General features: G+C 52.4%; 7 protein-coding genes and 1 non-coding gene across 8 annotated transcripts; 5 read left to right on the forward strand and 3 right to left on the reverse strand.

The window, feature by feature from the left end:
- The first annotated feature begins 200 nt into the window (after positions 1-200).
- BO79DRAFT_168499 (sorting nexin-4) lies at positions 201-2114 on the forward strand. The gene is made up of 2 exons (XM_025679428.1): positions 201-689; positions 765-2114. Exons 1-2 carry the CDS (start codon positions 396-398, stop codon positions 1944-1946), a joined length of 1476 nt encoding a protein of 491 aa, XP_025542249.1. The 5' UTR covers positions 201-395; the 3' UTR covers positions 1947-2114.
- Position 2115: 1 nt separating this feature from the next.
- Positions 2116-2758, reverse strand: BO79DRAFT_207777 (uncharacterized protein). The gene is made up of 2 exons (XM_025682244.1): positions 2465-2758; positions 2116-2351 (listed from the first exon to the last, which is right to left on the reverse strand). The coding sequence occupies exons 1-2, from the start codon at positions 2690-2692 to the stop codon at positions 2217-2219; spliced, it is 363 nt and encodes a 120-aa protein (XP_025542250.1). The 5' UTR covers positions 2693-2758; the 3' UTR covers positions 2116-2216.
- A 506-nt stretch (positions 2759-3264) lies between these two features.
- On the forward strand, positions 3265-4956 carry BO79DRAFT_207778 (putative ubiquinone biosynthesis monooxgenase (Coq6)). The gene is made up of 2 exons (XM_025682245.1): positions 3265-3453; positions 3512-4956. The coding sequence occupies exons 1-2, from the start codon at positions 3273-3275 to the stop codon at positions 4870-4872; spliced, it is 1542 nt and encodes a 513-aa protein (XP_025542251.1). The 5' UTR covers positions 3265-3272; the 3' UTR covers positions 4873-4956.
- A 123-nt stretch (positions 4957-5079) lies between these two features.
- On the reverse strand, positions 5080-7045 carry BO79DRAFT_168505 (histidine--tRNA ligase). The gene is made up of 2 exons (XM_025679429.1): positions 5668-7045; positions 5080-5602 (listed from the first exon to the last, which is right to left on the reverse strand). The coding sequence occupies exons 1-2, from the start codon at positions 6958-6960 to the stop codon at positions 5321-5323; spliced, it is 1575 nt and encodes a 524-aa protein (XP_025542252.1). The 5' UTR covers positions 6961-7045; the 3' UTR covers positions 5080-5320.
- A 383-nt stretch (positions 7046-7428) lies between these two features.
- On the forward strand, positions 7429-7533 carry BO79DRAFT_t56. The gene has a single exon. It is a non-coding gene; the product is annotated as a tRNA-Ser (tRNA).
- A 4016-nt stretch (positions 7534-11549) lies between these two features.
- On the forward strand, positions 11550-14579 carry creB (ubiquitin C-terminal hydrolase CreB). Its single transcript, XM_025689695.1, has 4 exons — positions 11550-11727; positions 11953-12099; positions 12170-12183; positions 12268-14579. Exons 1-4 carry the CDS (start codon positions 11692-11694, stop codon positions 14348-14350), a joined length of 2280 nt encoding a protein of 759 aa, XP_025542253.1. The 5' UTR covers positions 11550-11691; the 3' UTR covers positions 14351-14579.
- Positions 14580-15212: 633 nt separating this feature from the next.
- On the reverse strand, positions 15213-16017 carry BO79DRAFT_285734 (YOS1 family protein). The gene is made up of 4 exons (XM_025688389.1): positions 15927-16017; positions 15776-15835; positions 15593-15703; positions 15213-15477 (listed from the first exon to the last, which is right to left on the reverse strand). The coding sequence occupies exons 1-4, from the start codon at positions 15958-15960 to the stop codon at positions 15422-15424; spliced, it is 261 nt and encodes an 86-aa protein (XP_025542254.1). The 5' UTR covers positions 15961-16017; the 3' UTR covers positions 15213-15421.
- A 182-nt stretch (positions 16018-16199) lies between these two features.
- On the forward strand, positions 16200-18004 carry BO79DRAFT_279583 (dolichyl-P-Man:Man(7)GlcNAc(2)-PP-dolichol alpha-1,6-mannosyltransferase; the record flags this gene model as incomplete). The annotated part of the gene is made up of 3 exons (XM_025687996.1): positions 16200-16215; positions 16271-16549; positions 16609-18004. The coding sequence occupies 3 exons, from the start codon at positions 16200-16202 to the stop codon at positions 17991-17993; spliced, it is 1680 nt and encodes a 559-aa protein (XP_025542255.1). The 3' UTR covers positions 17994-18004.
- Positions 18005-18373: the final 369 nt, after the last annotated feature.

The raw sequence follows: 18373 nt of genomic DNA on the forward strand, positions 1-18373 counted from the left end.
ATACCATGTATGTGTGCACCATCTTAAATCATTCATTCATTGATTTATCTATTCTTCATCTGCCGTAGCATCAAGTGGTGGTGATCTCCGGAGTAGAACCCAAGGAACACTAAATTAAGGGTCTTGGCGATGACGCTTCCCGTCGCTGCTTTTGACTTCCTCCGCATCTCTCGTCTCTCCTGCTGTTGACCGCCCGCCAACCAACCTCCATCTCCTCACTCCTCCCACCTTATCCTGCTGTCCTGCTTCTAGAACCCTCAGATTAATCTAAAAACCGGCTTTTCCTAGCTCCACGTACTGTACCTCGCACTGATCCCCATCTCCACCCACTCCAACGCTACCGATCTAGCCTTCTCTGCCGGCTCCAGGCGGCAGGCAACCCAACCAGCCCCTCGATGGATCAGCACGACGACTTCGACAGCGTCTCGTGGAGGCATGACCCGGACAGTGATCTCTCGCGACCTACGACGTCCGGGACAGATACAGAGGAACAGGAACCATACACTCACGATGTCAATGGCAAACGGAGGATGAGCAACGCTGAAGAGAGCCCCCAGGCTGGGCCACTGGCGGATGCTGTCGACCTGGCGGGTATTGGCGACGGTGTGCTAGAGTGCCGGGTAGATTCGCCGTTGAAAGAGAATGATGGGACAAAAGACGCTTATATTTCATATCTGGTTACTACTACGGTGGGTTGTCTCTGCCTTCAGTGGTCTCGAAGGAGACGAGTGTGTAGTTGCAGTGTTCGCTGACCAGATCTGTAGACCGATTTCAAGTCCTTCCAGAAACCCGAGTTCACCGTGCGACGCAGATTCACCGATTTCTATTTCCTATACAAGACGCTTTATCGCGAATACCCTGCCTGTGCCGTCCCGCCGCTGCCGGATAAGCATAAGATGGAGTATGTTCGCGGCGATCGGTTTGGACCCGAGTTCACCACCCGACGGGCATGGTCTCTACATCGCTTCTTGAAACGGCTTACGCTGCATCCCGTGCTTCGGCGCGCGCCGTTGCTGGCCATCTTCTTGGAATCTCCCGACTGGAATGCACACATGCGGTTGCGATCCACGCGCAACTCGACCAGCACCTCGGACGGCAGCGGGGTTCCTGGGATCTTTGACAACTTTACCGACACCTTTGTCAACGCTTTCACTAAGGTGCATAAGCCGGATAAGCGGTTTATTGAAGTGCGGGAGAAGGCGGATAAACTGGATGAGGACCTCAATCATGTGGAGAAGATTGTAGCCCGGGTGGCTCGGCGAGAATCGGATCTCGAGGCAGACTATAATGATCTGGCTACGCAGTTCCGCAAACTAGTGCCCCTAGAACCGGAGGTGGAGGTCCCCTTACAAGTCTTTGCAGCCTCGGTAGAGGAGACGGGGCGCGGGCTCAAGACGCTCAAGGATCACACCGATCAGAACTATCTGGGGTCGCTGCGGGATATGGAGGCGTACATTGTCTCGCTTAAAGCCCTCCTCAAGACGCGCGAGCAGAAGCAGCTCGACTTCGAAGCGCTGGTCGACTATCGAAACAAGGCGGTGGCGGAGCGGGACTCCCTCGCCTCTAACCCCTCTTCCTACTATGCCTCCAACCCGCTGACCTCTTCCCCGGCCTCGTTCATCCGGTCTAAGATGGAGGACATGCGGGGTGTCGATCACGAGCAATCGCGACGCGAGCGGGTGCGGAAGTTGGAGCTCCGCATCGACGAGCTCACGCGCGAGGTCGAGTCGGCCAAGACAACGTCGGAGATGTTCGACGAGGAAGTCGTGCGGGAAGTGGCAGACTTTGAGCGCATCAAGGCCGTAGAGTTCCGGGATACGCTTGGGGCATTGGCCGAGAAGCAGATCGAATTCTACCAGGGAGTACTGAATACCTGGGAACGATTTGTGGCTGAGATGGAGGGTGATCTGGAAGAAGAGCATGACCCAGGCATGGAGGAGAGGTGATAACTTTTACTACTACTACAACCACCATTGCTACATTTAGGTACTACTGATTATGACACTGTGATATCGCACTAGCCATGTTCTTTTTGTTCGCTTCATGAGGGTTTTGATTGTCTTATTACCATTACGGAAGGAGACTGTTGCTTCATGAATGAAATAATCATCACGACGTTGCACTTTTCACTCTGTCCTTCTTTCCTCCTTTTACTCGTCTTAGAAACCCTACCATCTATCCATCATCCTCATCCCCACAATCACCATGAAACCCAATCAATTCCCCACCAGCCTCTCCCTAACCCTCTGACTCTCCGCCCACTCCAAATCAAGGGGACTCGGATCCCTCTGCGCATTAGGGTCCACCACAGCCGGATCCAGCGCGCGAGTCGTATGTCTTCGCACGATATTCTACAACAGGGATATACCCCTGATATCAGATACACCCTTGCGCAAGCACACAACTTCCCGAACAAACACATAGTATATGAAAATCATGCAATGAAATCAGGTATGGTACTAACCTCCCTATACACCTGATTAGGCGTCTTGCTTCTGTTCTTGTCCTTGCGGGTATCATCACCATCATCACCGGACATTAAATGGAGGTAGACTTCATGGTCGTAGTCGATTCTTTGCGATGATGGGTTGGCGAAGTTGGCGGATAGATGGGGTCTTTCTTCTTGTGTTTGGGATTGGGATTGGGAATTGGATTTAGGGGTTTTGGTAGTAGTGGTGTTTGATGAGGACATCTTTCCTTCTTTCCTGTCTCGGTATGTATAGTATGGTAGTAGGGTTGTTATGTGATTGAAATGATTGATGGTATTAAAGTTGGAGAGAAAAATTCAATTGAGTTGTAGGGCTGTGTCTGGTACTAATATAGTTTAAAGTTCTTCAGGGTTTTACTAGTTATCTTTTTCTGTTTTTGGCTTGAGGGGGGTGTGTTTCGCCTTTCTGCAGTAGTGGAATTGGAATGGGTGCATTGTGGCGGAGTGAATGCATGGTGGCAGTGGCAGTGAGAGTGAGTGAGATTTGGAGTCAGGGGGGAAATAGATGGCATGTTGCATTTTGTGGAAATTTGATGGTATGCTGAGATGTGTATTTCTTGGGTTGATTATTGTGCAGGAGGAAAGTTAGTAGTATTTGGGGGCGAGAATGAGTAGTTGCTTGAGGGTTGAAATATGACTTACACTTGTTGATGGTAAGTTAGTTGATGGATGCGGAATGATGTTTGCTCTGTTTGCTTTAGTATCTGGTGATGGCTTCACTTTCCCTTCCACTTCCCGGCTTCTCGCTCTCTCTTCCCCGCTGTTCACTGCCCCATCTCCCATAATGCGTCCTCTCTCTCGGACGGCTCTCCGTCCCTACGTTTGCCCGTCTTGTCAATTGGGCCGTCTTCCTGCCCGCAGGAGATATGCTTCCCACTCGCCCTCCAACGCTGCGGCACCCGAGATCTACGATGTCGTCTGCGTCGGCGGTGGTCCTGCCGGTCTAGGCCTGCTGGCTGCACTCCGTATGCTGCTCCAATGCGCTGTATACCTTCAATTGGTGTCTGTGACTGACTTCTATAGGGGCTAATCCCACCACCTCAAAGCTGAAAGTCGCCCTGGTTGAAACTCAAGACCTGAACAAAGCCCGCTCGTGGTCCCTCGATGCGCAGAACTACTCCAACCGCGTCAGCAGCCTGACTCCCTCCTCCGTCTCGTTCCTGAAGAAGATCGGCGCCTGGGATCACCTTGACACTTCCCGCGCTCAGCCCTACCAGGAGATGCAAGTCTGGGATGGCGAAACCGGCTCGCGCATCTCATTCGACTGGTCCATGGAGACCTCTCCATTCGAAGACCTCCGCACCGTCGCGACCATGACCGAGAACTCCAACCTCGTTCGCGCCCTCCTCTCCCGCATTGCCACCTCCGGGGACGACAACCTCTCCCTCTTCTCCAACAGCACCGTCTCCTCCATCACCAATGGCACCGATACCCCCGACGGCCCCGACCTCTCCGCCTGGCCCGTCCTCTCCATCACACCCACCAACACCACCACCACCACCCAACCGCCCACTCGCATCGCCGCGCGCCTCCTCGTCGGCGCAGACGGCATCAACAGCCCTGTCCGCCGCTTCGCCGACATCGCCACAGACGGATGGGACTATAACCGCCACGGCATCGTCGCGAGCCTCTCCCTCGCCGACCTAGACCCCGCTCCGTTCCCTCTCGGAATGAGAACCGCCTACCAGCGCTTCCTCCCCTCCCTAGGCGGACCCATCGCCCTACTCCCCCTCCCCAACAACAACGCAACCCTCGTCTGGTCCACGACCGTCGAAAACGCCGTCTACCTCAAATCCCTCTCCCCGAAGGCCTTCATCTCCATGGTCAACGCCGCCTTCCGCCTCTCCATGACCGACCTCCAATACATGCTGCGCATGGAACGCCCCTCCTCTACTACAACCGAGAACCCCTACGAAGACGAACTCACCTGGCGCCTCCAACACACCCCGCAGCCCTCCCACCTCCCACCCATGGTCACAGGCGTCCAGGAAGGCAGCGTGGCTTCCTTCCCCCTCCGCTTCCGCCACGCCTCCACCTACGTCTCTCCCCGCGTGGCTCTCGTCGGCGATGCCGCGCACGTCATCCACCCGCTCGCCGGTCAGGGCCTGAACCTGGGTCTGGGCGACGTGGCGTCCCTGGCGCAGACGATCGAGTACGCCGTGCACCATGGTATGGACGTGGGTGATTTGCTCACTCTTGAGCGGTATGCGTGGGATCGGTATGGCACGAATGCGAAGATCGGCGGTGCTTGTGATGTCCTGCATAAATTGTATAATGTTCCGGGTAATGGACCTGTGGCGTGGGCGCGCAGTCTGGGATTGGATGTGATTGATCGGGTGCCGTTTGTTAAGGGGTTGTTGATGAAAGGGGCTGAGGGGTCGTAAATAAACCTATGTGTTTATTATGAGGTAGGAAGTGGTATGTATATTATTATTTTTCTTTAGCAGTACTTTAGTCATTTGTTCAAGTGTATGATATGATTACATGTGTGCAGTATATCAATCTTATGCTCTATAAGTACTAACTACTACATTTCAATGACAATAAAATGAATAAGGATGGATATACCATTATACCAAAACAGTGTACTGTATAGAACCAATCTCGCTCCAATTCGACTGCTATCTATCTATACCACATCAAGACAAAAGCACCAAATGAAAAGCGAAAGATAAAATGAAAATAAACCCCCGGGTATTGTATTTTAGAACATCTTCGTTAATTTTTTCTTTTCCTTCCCACCCTTATACTTTTTGTAACTGGAAGTTGAACGCTCTTAGCACAAACAAGTTGAAACCCATCTAAGCCCTGTATGTATAAGGTTTCCCATCTCTATGCATCAACCTCCATCTCACCCAACTGCTCTGCAACACCCTCAACACTCCCTCCCCGCTTCTTAGCCACCCGGGCCTTGACCTCCGCCGGCAGAGCAGTCAGATCGACCAGAACACCTTCCTTCTCGGGGTGTCCGTCCTCCAGACCCATTTCCTTGACGCGGACCTTGCCGGCCGCGAGCTCGTCCTCGCCCAGGATGACGGCGAAGGGGACGCCGGCTTGTTCGGCGGCCTTGAATTGTTGGGGGAGCTTGGGCTTGACCTTGTAGGAGAATTCGGCCTGTAGATTATTATTAGTATATACGATCAGGAAGGGAGGGAAGGGAGTATGTGGGGGAGGCTTACCTTGACGCCAGAGTTCCACAGAGTCTGGCACACGCTCATCCGCTCCTTCAGCATACCAGTGAAGCCCTTGCCACCAAAGGCCATGACGTAGGCATCAACCTCGCTGCTGCGGAGGGCCTCGGCGCTCTTCTCACGCTCGAGACGGGCCTTGGTGATGGAGAAGATACGGTCCACACCGAAGGACACACCCACACAGGGGATCTGCGCCTTGGGCAGGAACATGCCCACCAGGTTGTCGTAGCGACCTCCCGCGGCGACACTGCCAACACCCAGGGTCGGGTCGTTGGAGCGGTCGTCGTCTTCCGAGTTGCCGCCCTTGGACTTGCTCTTCTTGCCGGACTTCTGCACGGCCTGGGCCTCCGGTGCGGAGGACGCCACGGCGGGGGCGGAGCCCTCGGTGACAACCTCGTAGATCACACCGGTGTAGTAATCGAGACCACGAGCCAGACTCATATCGAAGGAGATCTTGTCCAGCACGCCGAATGCCTCAAGGTAGTCCATGAGCAGACCCATATCTTCGAGACCGGCCTTGGCGGACTCGTTGGCAGTCAAACCCTCGTCCTTGAGGAGGTTATCGAGGAGCTCGCGGCCACCCTTGTGCATCACGTATGTCTCGATCTTATCGGCCACGGCAGCGTCCAGACCCTTCTCCTCGACCATTTCCTTGCGCACATCCGCCCAGGGCATCTTGTCCAGCTTGTCGACGGCACTGGAGATCGGACGGATCTTCTCCTCGGGCACGCCGCAGACCTGGAAGACACCGTCGAGGATCTTCCGGTGGTTGATCTTGATGTTATAACGACCGTTCCAGCCCAGCTCCTCGAAGACTTCGGTGACGATGCGCAGGATCTCGGCATCGGGGACCATGGGGTCGAAGGTACCAGCGATATCGAAATCGCACTGGTAGAACTCGCGCATGCGACCCTTGCTGACGGCGGGCTGATCGCGACGGTAGACCTTGGCAATGTGGTAGCGCTTCATGCTGCGGACGTCGGGGTTCATGGCCAGCCAACGGGCGAAGGGGACGGTGAGATCGTAGCGGAGGGAGCAGATTTCTCCACCCTGGTCCTGGAGGTCGTAGATGAGCTTGGAGTCCTCGCCATACTTACCGGCGAGAATCTCGCGCAGCTCGAAGACGGGGGTGTCGAGGGCAGTACCGCCATGGCGCTTGAAGACGTCGGCGATTGTGGAGAAGATGCGGTCGCGGAGAAGGGCGTCGGAGCCGGACCAGTCCTTGGTACCCTTGGGGGTCTTGAGGTTGAAGGAGAGCTTGGATTCCTTTTCTTTGGGCATGGTGGAGAGCGAACGAGAGGGATGGGGGAGGGGAATGGAGGGGGAAGAGGAGGGAAAAGTCGAGTGGGAGAGGGAGATGTGGTAGTGGCGGTGGTGGGGGATGGTGGGGGCTTCGATCGCCTGCCGGATGTTTGGCCGCTCTCTGGTTTGGTGCTGCTGAAGGCTACTACCGCTCCTGTTGGTGCTGCTGCGTCTGCAACTGCTCGTTGGGGCCCGGGGATACTCCGTCAGGGCTCTTCGGGCGGAGCGGAGAATGCGTGGTTGGAGTGAGGGGTGCATTCAAGGAATTGAGGTCGGACTTTCCCGCGCGAACCGGCGTTATAGACGGGCAGCCTTAAATTCAGGAGCAAAAGATGTTTTGGAGGTAAAGTCGAAGTCGGCGAATCGGTGGTTGAGATTTGTGAGTCAAACAGTGCATATGTGGGATAGATCATATATGACTATAAACGTGATTACTCTTATCAAATTGACACTTTGGCCGAGTGGTTTAAGGCGCAGGCCTGCTACTACCTTATCGTACTAGCTGTTTAGCCTGTGGGTTCGCCCGCCTGGGTTCGAGTCCCAGAGGTGTCGCATAAATCTTTTTTAGTATTTTTTGGTCTACCAGCATGATGACCCCGGAATATATGCATTTCTTACAGCCCCTTTTTTTTTTGGGTTCATAGAGTTGGTTCCTTGCTATGCCATGATAAATTACCAGCCATCTCGGCCAGCGCTGCGAATTGTTTTTCCGCCCCTTAACGATGTAGCAGGGATCATAACAAGTCACATCGTAGCTGGAATGCTGGCTAGATCTACACATTCCTGGTCCACATCAAGAACCTCGTGGCTAGGAATGATGCCAGATCGAGGCTGCAAGCGGCAAGAGGTTTACCGATGCCCTCAGGCTTATAACAACGCCCAAGTTCGGTGGGAGATATTAGAAGAGGTGTCATCTCGTGCACGGTCCGTTATCACAGATTGACGCTTATCCAGAAACAAGCTGGCTGAGTCGTGGAGTTCTCCTGCCAAGGAAGTATTAATAGTTACAAGTATAACAGGAGATACTTCGCAGTAGACTAGTAATCCTCACTGAAGGGACACTTTAGAGCAATGTCCGTCGGGCTCAGTAGATCACTGAATGGGGCATGCGACAAGTTTCCAGTCTTACACAGTCATACAACGTAGTAGTACGGGGTAACGAACTCCCTGCGAGTAAAGCATAGTATGAACACTGCCCTGGTTGGTAGTTGTCATTGGAGTGCCTTCTTACTCAGATTCGGATTCGGTCCCATTCCGCCATCCGACCGAGGGCGAAGAGCCAAGTTGAACCCGAGTACAAAGCCGCAGTCACCACTGCTACTTAGTACTACTTAGTACTACAGCCCAACCTGTCCCACTCCCAAGCCCCAGCCCCCCAAACTGGTTTTCTAACTCGCCATTCCAGCCAGAATCCCTGATCAGCCGTTATGGTCCTACCTATTCCAAGATCTGCCCCCGTGGTAGATTCAAGCACATGGATAGTATCAACCCACATGGACAGGGGCGCTTATTGGCGGGGGAAACGGTGGCTTGATGTGAGGCAGACCGGCACATGGGGTGATGTTACACTTTGTAATTTGCACACCTGAACGTCTGTAAGTATTGTGTTTTTTGTTTCCGGTTTGACCAGGCACACTAAGAGTAAGTGCACTGCACACCTCCATCCCAGTAGCAGTAGCAAAAACCTACTCTTACTTCGGACTAGACTCCGGAGTAGACCGAGCGCGGTGGAAGGTTCCATTTAGACGCCCGCAGCTTTTTAGTGCAGGCCCTAGTGCCCCCATGTCCACCCAATGACGTTATGGCCTGTTCTCAAGGATCTTCCCCAAAGGCCATTGATTTGTCGCAGGCTTGAAAGCCAGATCCATGGTGCTTATCAATTGGCAGTTTAATAAGCTAAACCCGGGTTATGATGTTACCTAGTTAGTAGTAATTATCTGGCGCTTTTATCGGGCTGAACGGACGCAGAGCGGATGCTATCGGTTACGCCGTAAGTCGTTGGTCTTCTAAACTTTCGCAGTATTCATGGTTGAAATTGCAAGGGCAGGCTGCGTTATGTTTTTTATGCACGCGTATAAATTGGGTTTCACTGCCGAACTCGATCCGATTTAACTTTACCACGGATGCAAGTGGCAGCTGCTGTTGTTCCTTGACAGAATCGGAAACCGACACGAGTGTTCACTTGGAACGGAATGGAAAACCAAACCCTGCTCCTCCTTATGGGTGTGTTTGTGTGTACTGTGTAAGGCACAATTACATCCGCTCCGTACAGCGCCTTCGGTCTGTATGACGCTAGTATCTCAAATGCTGGGGTGGATGGGGTATGTGGGGCGGATTAAATTATGCGATTGGTCACAGTGCACCCTTCTGATCCTTGAGTTTCCACGTGGTTCTGGTGTAGCGTGATACGGTATGTATGACATCGTACCTATCCATGTTCGCTTTGTGTACACTAACATCGTAACCGCTTACTAGGTGGTACTGATCTTATCTAATAATGGTATGGCCCCGACCGTACCCCAGAAAGAGGGGGAAAGAAAGGTACAACGTTAAAGAACGCAGATGACGATTGCATGGTACTACAACTGGAAATGGCAAAGTTAATATAGAATAAGAACTGGATCGGAATGCTCGAGGGGTCTCCTGACCCCCATCGCAAGTGCCCCTGGTACCTCCCCGCCCCCTTGGGAAAAGCAAATACCCCGGACAACAAAGGTGCTGCGATAACTTGCCAACATGAAGCCACCGCCAAGAACGCCGCCAGGCCGGACTGGTTGCTAAAATCACGCAGGTTATCCCGCGTCCATGACCGCTCGATAGATAGACTGCTGAGATAGCTGTGAGTGCTGGTCGATTCCAGCATCTCCTCCCTCTATCTATCTATCACCAACACTAGTCACGGCTATTGCTAACGCAGGGTATTCTGCTCAGTTGGGTTTCCATGCCTGCAGTGGAAGCATAGCCACCCCACGCATCTCAACGCAACCTATGTGCGTTTCAGGTAGTACCGGCCGCAGAAGGGCTCGTGGAAAGGCTAAGCCATGCCAATGGGCTGGCAACAAATCAGAGCGGTGGTTTTCGACATCGACGCAACCGCACCTCACGACTCGTACCTTCCATATTACCCGATGACCACCTGTTCTGCGCAAGCTTTCTCTGTCTGTCTTCCATATCAGTCCTCTGCACGGCTTATCTTCTCTTGTGTTCGTCACGCAGGCTTGACTAGGAGGAGACAAGAATAGACGAATTCTTAGCATGCCAAATTTAAATCTGTCGGTCAATTGTCCTTCGGATTTAAAGAGTAACTGGCGGAGTTTACGGCGGAGGGGAGAACCACCGGGTATATCTCAGGGCCAGTGGATCTGGCCTCAAATGTCACCCCCTCCTCTTCTGGTGTTAGTATTGCATTGCGCGCGGTGTAGAAGGGTATGTTTGTGGAGGAACTTTAACATATGGAAACTGTGACGTAGTGTAAAGAGCTGAGCCAGCTATAGGGGGGCCACTTGAACTCGCTAGGATCAAGATGAGAGAAAGGGAGTAAAGATTCTAGTCATAGTGAGGGGGAAACACAGAATGGGGCTGGTTCATCGGATGTCTCTTTTGGGAAGATGCGTGGGAGGAGTTAAAATCATGAAAACCGCTGTAAAATACTGGTGAGTGTTTTTTGGGTAAAGAAACCTATGACTGAGGTTTACCGGAGTTGGTGTGAGATCGAGAAGACGGCCGGGTGTTTCTTCTTGCAGTCACCACACAATTGCGGGGGAAAGAAAGCCAAACATCTAGACTCGGATGACTATGGGAATATGCTCCCGTCCAAACGATGGTTCAAAGTCTCTCCCTCTCCCCCAATCTGTGACAGTAGCACCCGTCAAAGCCATCTTTCCCCTCCTCGAAACGTTCATCTCCAAAAGTCAAATCGGGTTTGCCCCCCCCCCAACCGCTCGGGCCCGCGCACCCGCCCGTCATTACGGGAGAACCCCCATGTAATATTACCCAGGCAGATGTGAAAGGCTGTATTTAGTATCCACTGCAAAGTATCTTGTGTATCGAACAGTGTACTGTGTATGGCTCGAGGTTCCTGACTTGGGGAATAATCCGGCTACCAACAACGTCGTTCCCCTACTCCCGCCTCTCCTCTCTCTCTCTCCCTCTACCTCTGTCTCTCACTGATTCTATCTCTTTCTTCTCTTGTTCACCTTCTTCCTCTCCTTGTCTGACCTTGCATTCTGCCTGCTCGTCTTCTTACACATCCCTTCGACCCCCGTTGCTTTCAATTCGCCTGTGCCTTTCTCCCTCCGACCGCAGCGTTCTCCACCTTCGATTTCCGCCGCCCGTTCACGTTCCGCCCCATTCCTGGTTCACTCATCCACCACATCTTTCCCCCCTCAAGCCCTTTCTCAAACGCTCGTCGGATCCGCGGATTTAGGAAACCCTATGCCGAGCATCTAGACTCTCTTCTTTTAATTCTTTGTCGCTGCCACTCCGTTGTGTCAAAAACCCCATCATATCGCCGACCGTTGCTCTTACAAACCCTCCTATCTCTACTCGACTTCGCTTACTGGTTCCTGCCGTCGCATACCGGCTGGCTCGCCTGCGCGCCGATATAACGCTTCACATTCACTCTCCTTCGGTTCCGGTGTCGGCTACTGTGTCCCGCGAAAGCTACCAGATGAAGTTGTATACTAAGGTCTTTGAGACTTTGCGATAAACATGGGGTCTTTTCTGAGGAGTTTCCGGAGAGATGTGGTAAGTTCCTTCAATCTGCTGACTTGGCCGCGCTTCTTTTGCCTCTGAGCATGCTCTGGCCTCCTACATCTTTGGGGCATACCAACCTGCCTGGTTAAGTTGGCGATCCTTGGGAAAATCGTGAAAGGACATGCGGCATGCCCATTAGATCGCTGGAGAGCCAACCTGTCGCGTCTCCATTACCGTTCGCCACAACTACCACAATGCTGACTGCATCGTTTTCAGGGATCTTCCACTCCTTCGGTCGGGGCGACTCCCGCGAAGAAAGAACCCCTGGCGCTTCCGATGACCCCGCTGGAGAAGATGCTGCAGGAAATGGGTTCGGATTCGGTTCGACAAGACGGTAGCGACAAGTTTTTCGGCATGGAGAACGTGAGTTGGCCCTTCCTGCAATCTATACCCCGGTTTGGCGGAGTTGCTAACAGTGGCTTGTGCTGTCCAGTACGGAAATACTTGGTGAGTGGCCAATTGATACCAACCATTCAGTAGAGGGGAGGAACCCCGTCCCAGAGTCATGTCACTAATCCCCCGTTTGCGCAGCTACTGTAACTCAATCTTGCAGTGTCTCTATTATTCAGTACCCTTTCGCGAAGCCGTGCTCAACTATCCGACACGAACGCCAATAGAAACCTTGGAGGCTGCTTTGGCGAAGAACCTTCGCTATCAGAACTTCGCCGCAAACCAGGAAGCTGAGGCACAAGCAGAGAAACAAAGACTCGCCAACGCTCAGCGACCCGGCGCACCTCCCGCTCAGCCACCGAAACCCGAAGATAAGGATTCATCTGAGTACAAAAAGAAAATCGCCCTGCAGTCACTGCCGTTGTTAGAAACGAAAAACAACGCAGGCAGCTATGGAATGTCGGAATCGCTCTTCACGTCGCTCAAAGATATCTTCGAATCCGTCGTTGCGAGCCAGTCCAGGATAGGTATCGTACGACCACAGCATTTCCTCGACGTTCTTCGCCGTGAGAACGAAATGTTTCGGTCGGCGATGCATCAAGATGCTCACGAATTCCTGAACCTTGTGCTTAACGAAGTAGTCGCCAATGTAGAAGCAGAAGCCATGAAGCAACCTATACCGAGCTTACCGCCAGCCGACACCACCGACTCCTCCCGGCAGTCGATCAGTTCGGGGTCTAAAACTCCCAACACAACACGATGGGTGCACGAGCTGTTCGAGGGAACCTTGACGTCAGAGACACAGTGCTTGACCTGCGAGAATGTTTCCCAGCGCGATGAGATTTTCCTAGATTTGTCGGTAGATCTGGAGCAGCACTCGTCGGTCACTTCATGCCTGAGGAAATTCTCAGCAGAAGAGATGCTCTGCGAGCGAAACAAGTTTCACTGCGATAACTGCGGTGGGCTCCAGGAGGCTGAGAAAAGGATGAAAATCAAGCGCCTCCCGCGAATTCTGGCTCTGCACCTCAAGCGATTTAAATATACCGAGGATCTCCAGCGACTGCAGAAGCTCTTTCATCGGGTCGTGTACCCTTACCATCTTCGTCTTTTTAACACAACAGACGATGCGGAGGATCCTGATCGCCTATACGAGTTATACGCCGTGGTGGTCCACATTGGGGGCGGTCCTTACCACGGGCATTATGTGTCCATTATCAAGACGCAGGATCGCGGATGGCTGCTCTTTGATGACGAAATGGTGGAGCCTGTTGACAAGAACTACGTGCGCAACTTCTTTGGTGATAAGCCTGGCTTAGCATGTGCCTACGTCCTATTCTACCAGGAGACTACATTGGAGGCTGTTTTGAAGGAGCAAGAGATGGAGAACATGAATGCCAGTGCGGCTGATGCGAATGAAGCTGCTGTGAAACCGAACGGCTTCCCCCACCCCTCGGGATTGGCACATGTTCATAGTGCCTCGCAGATCCCTGTGCCAGACGAGCCCCAACGACACACGGGCCTCCGACGAGCCCCCACCGCACCTCAGCTACCCACACATACCGAATATACTGGTCCAGACATTGAGCCGTCAAGTCCCGCGGTAGCAACTCCACCTCCGGTTCCGCCAATACCTGAAACTGTCAATCGGCCTTTGAGCCCTAAGAAGAGTGACATCCAATCCAAGAAGGAGCGGGCTAAAGAAGAAAAGGAGCGCAAAGCAGCTGAAAAGGAGTTGGAGAAGCAGCGCCGGAAAGAACAAGAAGCGAGGGTTAAGGAAAATCAGCGACGCGAGGAAGCTGAACTAAAGGCTGCCCTGGAGGCCAGCAAAGCGTCGAAAGCAGATGAGGATCGACGCAATCCTACGGAGAACGGGAAGGACGGCGATCCGAAGAAAACCAGCAATGGTCTTAGCCGGTTGAAACGGGGCAGCAAGAGTTTCAGTCAGCGCTTGGGCAAAGACAAAGAAAGCCGTGCTTCGTCGTCTTCTGGCCTACCATCAGTTCCTAGTGCCGAGCCTTTGACACCACGCCAGCCGCCATTGGAGCCCGTCCAGCCGCTCTCACCGCGGAAGACCTCCCCACCGAAGGAGTCGCACATCGTTCATAAGCCACTGGGCCAAGACGACGAGCCAGACGCTCTCAAGAGCCCCAAGGGCGACCGGGCAGGGCATGGGAAATGGCGGAGTTTCAGCATCCGGAAGAAGTCGTTCAGCATCCTTTCATAAGGCCCGTCATTCGCCGATTGCACCAAGCATGCATCTTTGTTCGTTCTTTGCACATAACAAACGTGGACTTTTCGTACATACTTTCTTGATGTATCATCACACTTCTCTTCACTACCGGCTCCTTCATATGGCGATATTGCTCAGGGTGCGGGCATGTTGCCAGTGGATGCAAGGTTTGAAATGGGTCCGGTCCCTGTCTTACTTTTTTACTCACTATTTGGCTCTTGCCTGCATTGTGATGTCTTCGAACTTTGCTTCTGCATGTTGTTTTAGCCAACCATTGCTTCACTTGTTATTGCTATATATCTTCTTTGACTGCTATTTGATCATGTGATACCCGTGCCTGGGTCACACAGCTGGGCAAGTGAGGCGTTCGGCGAATGATGTTTTTTTTTTCCCGGATTTTGGATTTTACAAGTTATCACACGTTGTCGATTTTACTACCATTCAAAAATGGGTTACGGAGAAATGGGGTTCGCAATGGGTTCAAGGAATGCGAAGGGCATTTTCCATCGATGCCAGGAGCGAAAGAGGGAGCGCGATTCTTTGTGTAGGAAGAGAGTGAAGTTGAGATCTGGACTTGTCACATCTTGTCTGGTCATGTTGAGCATTTCATCCTTCGGGCTCGTGGGATAGACCATATGTATCAACATTGCGTGGTATATAGACCGATGCGAGTACACGCATTAGATAGTAACAAGACTATCAACATTGAAACAGAAGTGTTCATTATCATATCAGCCAATACCCACCTCGGATTCGAGCACAGAGTAGACATATACATGCGTCTCACTCTTAGCATTAGGATCATTACAGCATGTGCACATCTCCATACGATTACAGTAGGACAGCACTCATCCCTGTTCTGTTCAATCCAATTTCAATCATACAGTAAACATAACAAGAAGAAAGAAGAAGGCAAAGGTTGGAATACAGACACATCCTCTTTAAACCCCCCAAAACCAGAGCAAGAATCCCAGCAGCAGTAGTAGTAATCATATATGTATGCATTTATATCACAACTCCCCAATCCTCATTCATATTATCCCCAGTTCAGCTTTCAATCCCACTCTAACCCAGAATAAGCTCGTACACGATGATTATCGTATTGATCACAATAAGCGGTACTAAAAACAATTCCCCGCAGTCCGTTAGCTTGTGTCTCTCTTCTTTCCATTGTTTCCCACACATCGCATGACTAGTAGGTATGCAATAAGCGAAAGTGGGGTTCGTTGAACATACTTCGCATAACTGTCCTCACACTCGCAATCAGATTAATGGTCTTCGCTTTGACGCTGGTGGTATCGTAGGTTGCGCCGAAGGCTGGGTCGTTTTGTGTGCGGCCCCATCCGACTGTTTTTCATCATTCCATGAGTTACTCATTCATTCATTCAATTTTGTGGCAGGTGAGGGGGGATGGCGTACTTCTGGCTAGGAAGCGGTCTTCGGAGAGGACAGCGAGGGAGTTGATGAGGAGGATGATGACTGTGATTATGCGATTGGGTTAGTTGCTTGTTGTGTTGTGTTCTGGAGGGTGAATTCGGGGCCATATGGGGGTGGAATGGGATGTGCCTACCGTAGACGAGCTTCCCAAGACCGAAGAAGAACATCTTGGGCGGTTGGGGGGAGGGAAAAGGACGTCAAATTGATGTGGTTCTCGAATGATGGTGGTGAAACGGAGATACTGAATGGAGATGGCGGAGGAGAGGCGGAGAAGCCGCGGCGGCAGTATCGCGGCATACGTAATTTTACCCGCTGGGATGTTGTTGTCCTTTTGGATATACTCTTCTTTCTTGTTTTTTTGTTAGGGGTATTCTAGACATACTAAGAAAGTACCTATGGTGTCATCATGGGGAGAGATGTCGGTAGGTAGTCAATTATAGTTCTCAACATTGCAGAGTATACTGATCTCCTCTCTAGTCTTCCTGCTGCTCCTCGCCGCAATTCCGGCCCTTGTTCTCCTCCATCTCGCCGCAGCTCCCTACACTAAGGTAGAGGAGTCGTTCCACATCCAGGCTATTCATGATATACTGTCCTCGGGAATCCCAACTCGCAATGTCTCCGATACGCTGCGCGCTGAATATGATCACTTTGCCTTCCCTGGCGCCGTCCCCAGGACGTTCGTTGGCGCCGTGATGCTGTCCGGCCTGTCGCAACCATTTATCTGGTTGAAGGCCAACATTGACAGACAATTCCTCGGTATGTGCTTCTTCCTAATGGTTCGAGCAATAGCGCTAACGATGGTGATTTACTTCCAGCACGCGCCATTCTGGGTCTTTTCAATGCTGCCTCAATACTGGCGTTTGCTTCTGGTTTGCGCCGCACTGCCGGCAAGACCACCGCAATCTGGTATCTACTCTTTCAAGCCAGCCAATTCCACATCTTCTACTACGCATCGCGGACCCTGTCCAACATGTTCGCCTTTGGCCTCACCACCCTGGCCCTGCGATATGTCCTCCTAGAGCCCGTGAGTCCGACAGTATACAGGAAGCGAGCTCGCCTCTCCCTCTACCTCATGACCGTCGCCGGCATCATCTTCCGCTCCGAACTGGCCATCTTCCTCGCAACCAACACCCTCTTTCTCTTCGCGACCCGTCGCATAACCATCCAGCGAGAGATCATCCCCGCCGGCATCCTCGGCCTACTCGTCGGCCTCACCTCCACCGTTCTCGTGGACTCCTTCTTCTGGCAACAATTCCCCCTCTGGCCTGAACTCGCAGCTTTTAAATTCAACGTCATCTCCGGCCAAGCCTCCGCCTGGGGCACCCACCCCTGGCACTTCTACTTCACCAACGCCGTTCCCCGTCTCCTCCTCAACCCTCTCACCTACATCGTGGGCATCCCCTTCGCCCTCTTCCAACCCTCCACCCGCGGCCTCGCAGCTAACACCCTCATTCCTTCCCTGTTCTTCCTCGCCATCTACAGCGCCCAACCTCACAAGGAATGGCGCTTCATCATCTACACAATCCCCGCGCTCACTGCCGCCGCGTCTCTCGGCGCATCATACATCTGGACCCATCGAACTAAATCCCTCCTCTACCGTCTTCTCTCCCTGGGCATGCTCGTGTCCACCTTTGCCTCCTTTCTCCTCTCCACATTTGTTCTCCTCCCCGCCTCGTCAGCAAACTACCCCGGTGCTCACGCCCTGAATACCCTCCACGCTTATGCCGAGAATACCACTACCAACTCATCCCCCGACACCATCTCCGTCTACCTAGGCAACCTCGCCTGCCAAACAGGCGTCACCCGCTTCCTCCAACACCCCTCCTCTCCTTCAGAATCAACCACACCCTCCTGGCACTACGACAAGACCGAAGACGAAACCACCAAGTCATCCCCGACCTTCTGGTCAAAATTCGACTACGTCCTCGTTGAACCAAGTGAAGAGTCCGAGAAGATCCTCGGGTCCTGGGAAGTCGTCGACACCGTTGATGGATTTGCAGGGCTAAGGATCGTTCGGCCGGGTGATGAGGCCGTCGGCGCTGTGGAGGAGAAGGTGATTGCGTATGTGTTGGGGGATGAAGGGGTGAGGTTGTTCGAGAAGGGCAGAGCGTTTGTGAGGGATGTGATTACGAAGGGGTGGTGGGTTGAGGTGAGGATGGAGCCGAAAATTAAGATATTGAGGAGAGGGGTGGAAGTATGAGTTGATAGATTATTTAGGTTTCGTAAGAACACAGAGATACCCTTGTTGGAATTCTGGAGTTGTAGTAGTAGTAGTAGTAGTAGTAGTAGTAGTAGTAGTAGTAGTAGCATTCAAGCTCGTATGTATAACTAATATTCTAACCTCTAAATAAGTAGTAGCTGGGATGATCTGGCATAGCGCCCCGAACAGAGCTTACAGCTGACAGTTGTCTGCATCTGTTGGGTCCACTCTCTCAGCTCGCCATCTTGGCTTTGCGAAAACGCGAATGATGCCCTACCTATCTATTCCCTCTCGTTCTAGCTCGAGCGCAATAAAGTAACTGCAGTGATAGATAAATATCATATTCATGTCGAACTGGGAACAGAAACTCACAGAGACAA

Source organism: Aspergillus costaricaensis (genome assembly GCF_003184835.1).
Source record: "Aspergillus costaricaensis CBS 115574 unplaced genomic scaffold BO79scaffold_7, whole genome shotgun sequence".
In the NCBI taxonomy this organism is placed as follows: domain Eukaryota; kingdom Fungi; phylum Ascomycota; class Eurotiomycetes; order Eurotiales; family Aspergillaceae; genus Aspergillus; species Aspergillus costaricensis.

Coding starts and splice junctions, on each gene's coding strand:
- BO79DRAFT_168499 (XM_025679428.1), top strand. CDS start 396: ATGGATCAGCACGACGACTTCGACAGCGTCTCGTGGAGGCATGACCCG. Junction 690..764: donor CATATCTGGTTACTACTACG/GTGGGTTGTCTC, acceptor CCAGATCTGTAG/ACCGATTTCAAGTCCTTCCA.
- BO79DRAFT_207777 (XM_025682244.1), bottom strand. CDS start 2,692: ATGTCCTCATCAAACACCACTACTACCAAAACCCCTAAATCCAATTCC. Junction 2,352..2,464: donor CTAATCAGGTGTATAGGGAG/GTTAGTACCATA, acceptor TCCCTGTTGTAG/AATATCGTGCGAAGACATAC.
- BO79DRAFT_207778 (XM_025682245.1), top strand. CDS start 3,273: ATGCGTCCTCTCTCTCGGACGGCTCTCCGTCCCTACGTTTGCCCGTCT. Junction 3,454..3,511: donor AGGCCTGCTGGCTGCACTCC/GTATGCTGCTCC, acceptor TGACTTCTATAG/GGGCTAATCCCACCACCTCA.
- BO79DRAFT_168505 (XM_025679429.1), bottom strand. CDS start 6,960: ATGCCCAAAGAAAAGGAATCCAAGCTCTCCTTCAACCTCAAGACCCCC. Junction 5,603..5,667: donor TGTGGAACTCTGGCGTCAAG/GTAAGCCTCCCC, acceptor AATAATCTACAG/GCCGAATTCTCCTACAAGGT.
- creB (XM_025689695.1), top strand. CDS start 11,692: ATGGGGTCTTTTCTGAGGAGTTTCCGGAGAGATGTG. Junction 11,728..11,952: donor GGAGTTTCCGGAGAGATGTG/GTAAGTTCCTTC, acceptor CATCGTTTTCAG/GGATCTTCCACTCCTTCGGT.
- BO79DRAFT_285734 (XM_025688389.1), bottom strand. CDS start 15,960: ATGTTCTTCTTCGGTCTTGGGAAGCTCGTCTACG. Junction 15,836..15,926: donor TCTTGGGAAGCTCGTCTACG/GTAGGCACATCC, acceptor GCATAATCACAG/TCATCATCCTCCTCATCAAC. Junction 15,478..15,592: donor TGTGAGGACAGTTATGCGAA/GTATGTTCAACG, acceptor AATTGTTTTTAG/TACCGCTTATTGTGATCAAT.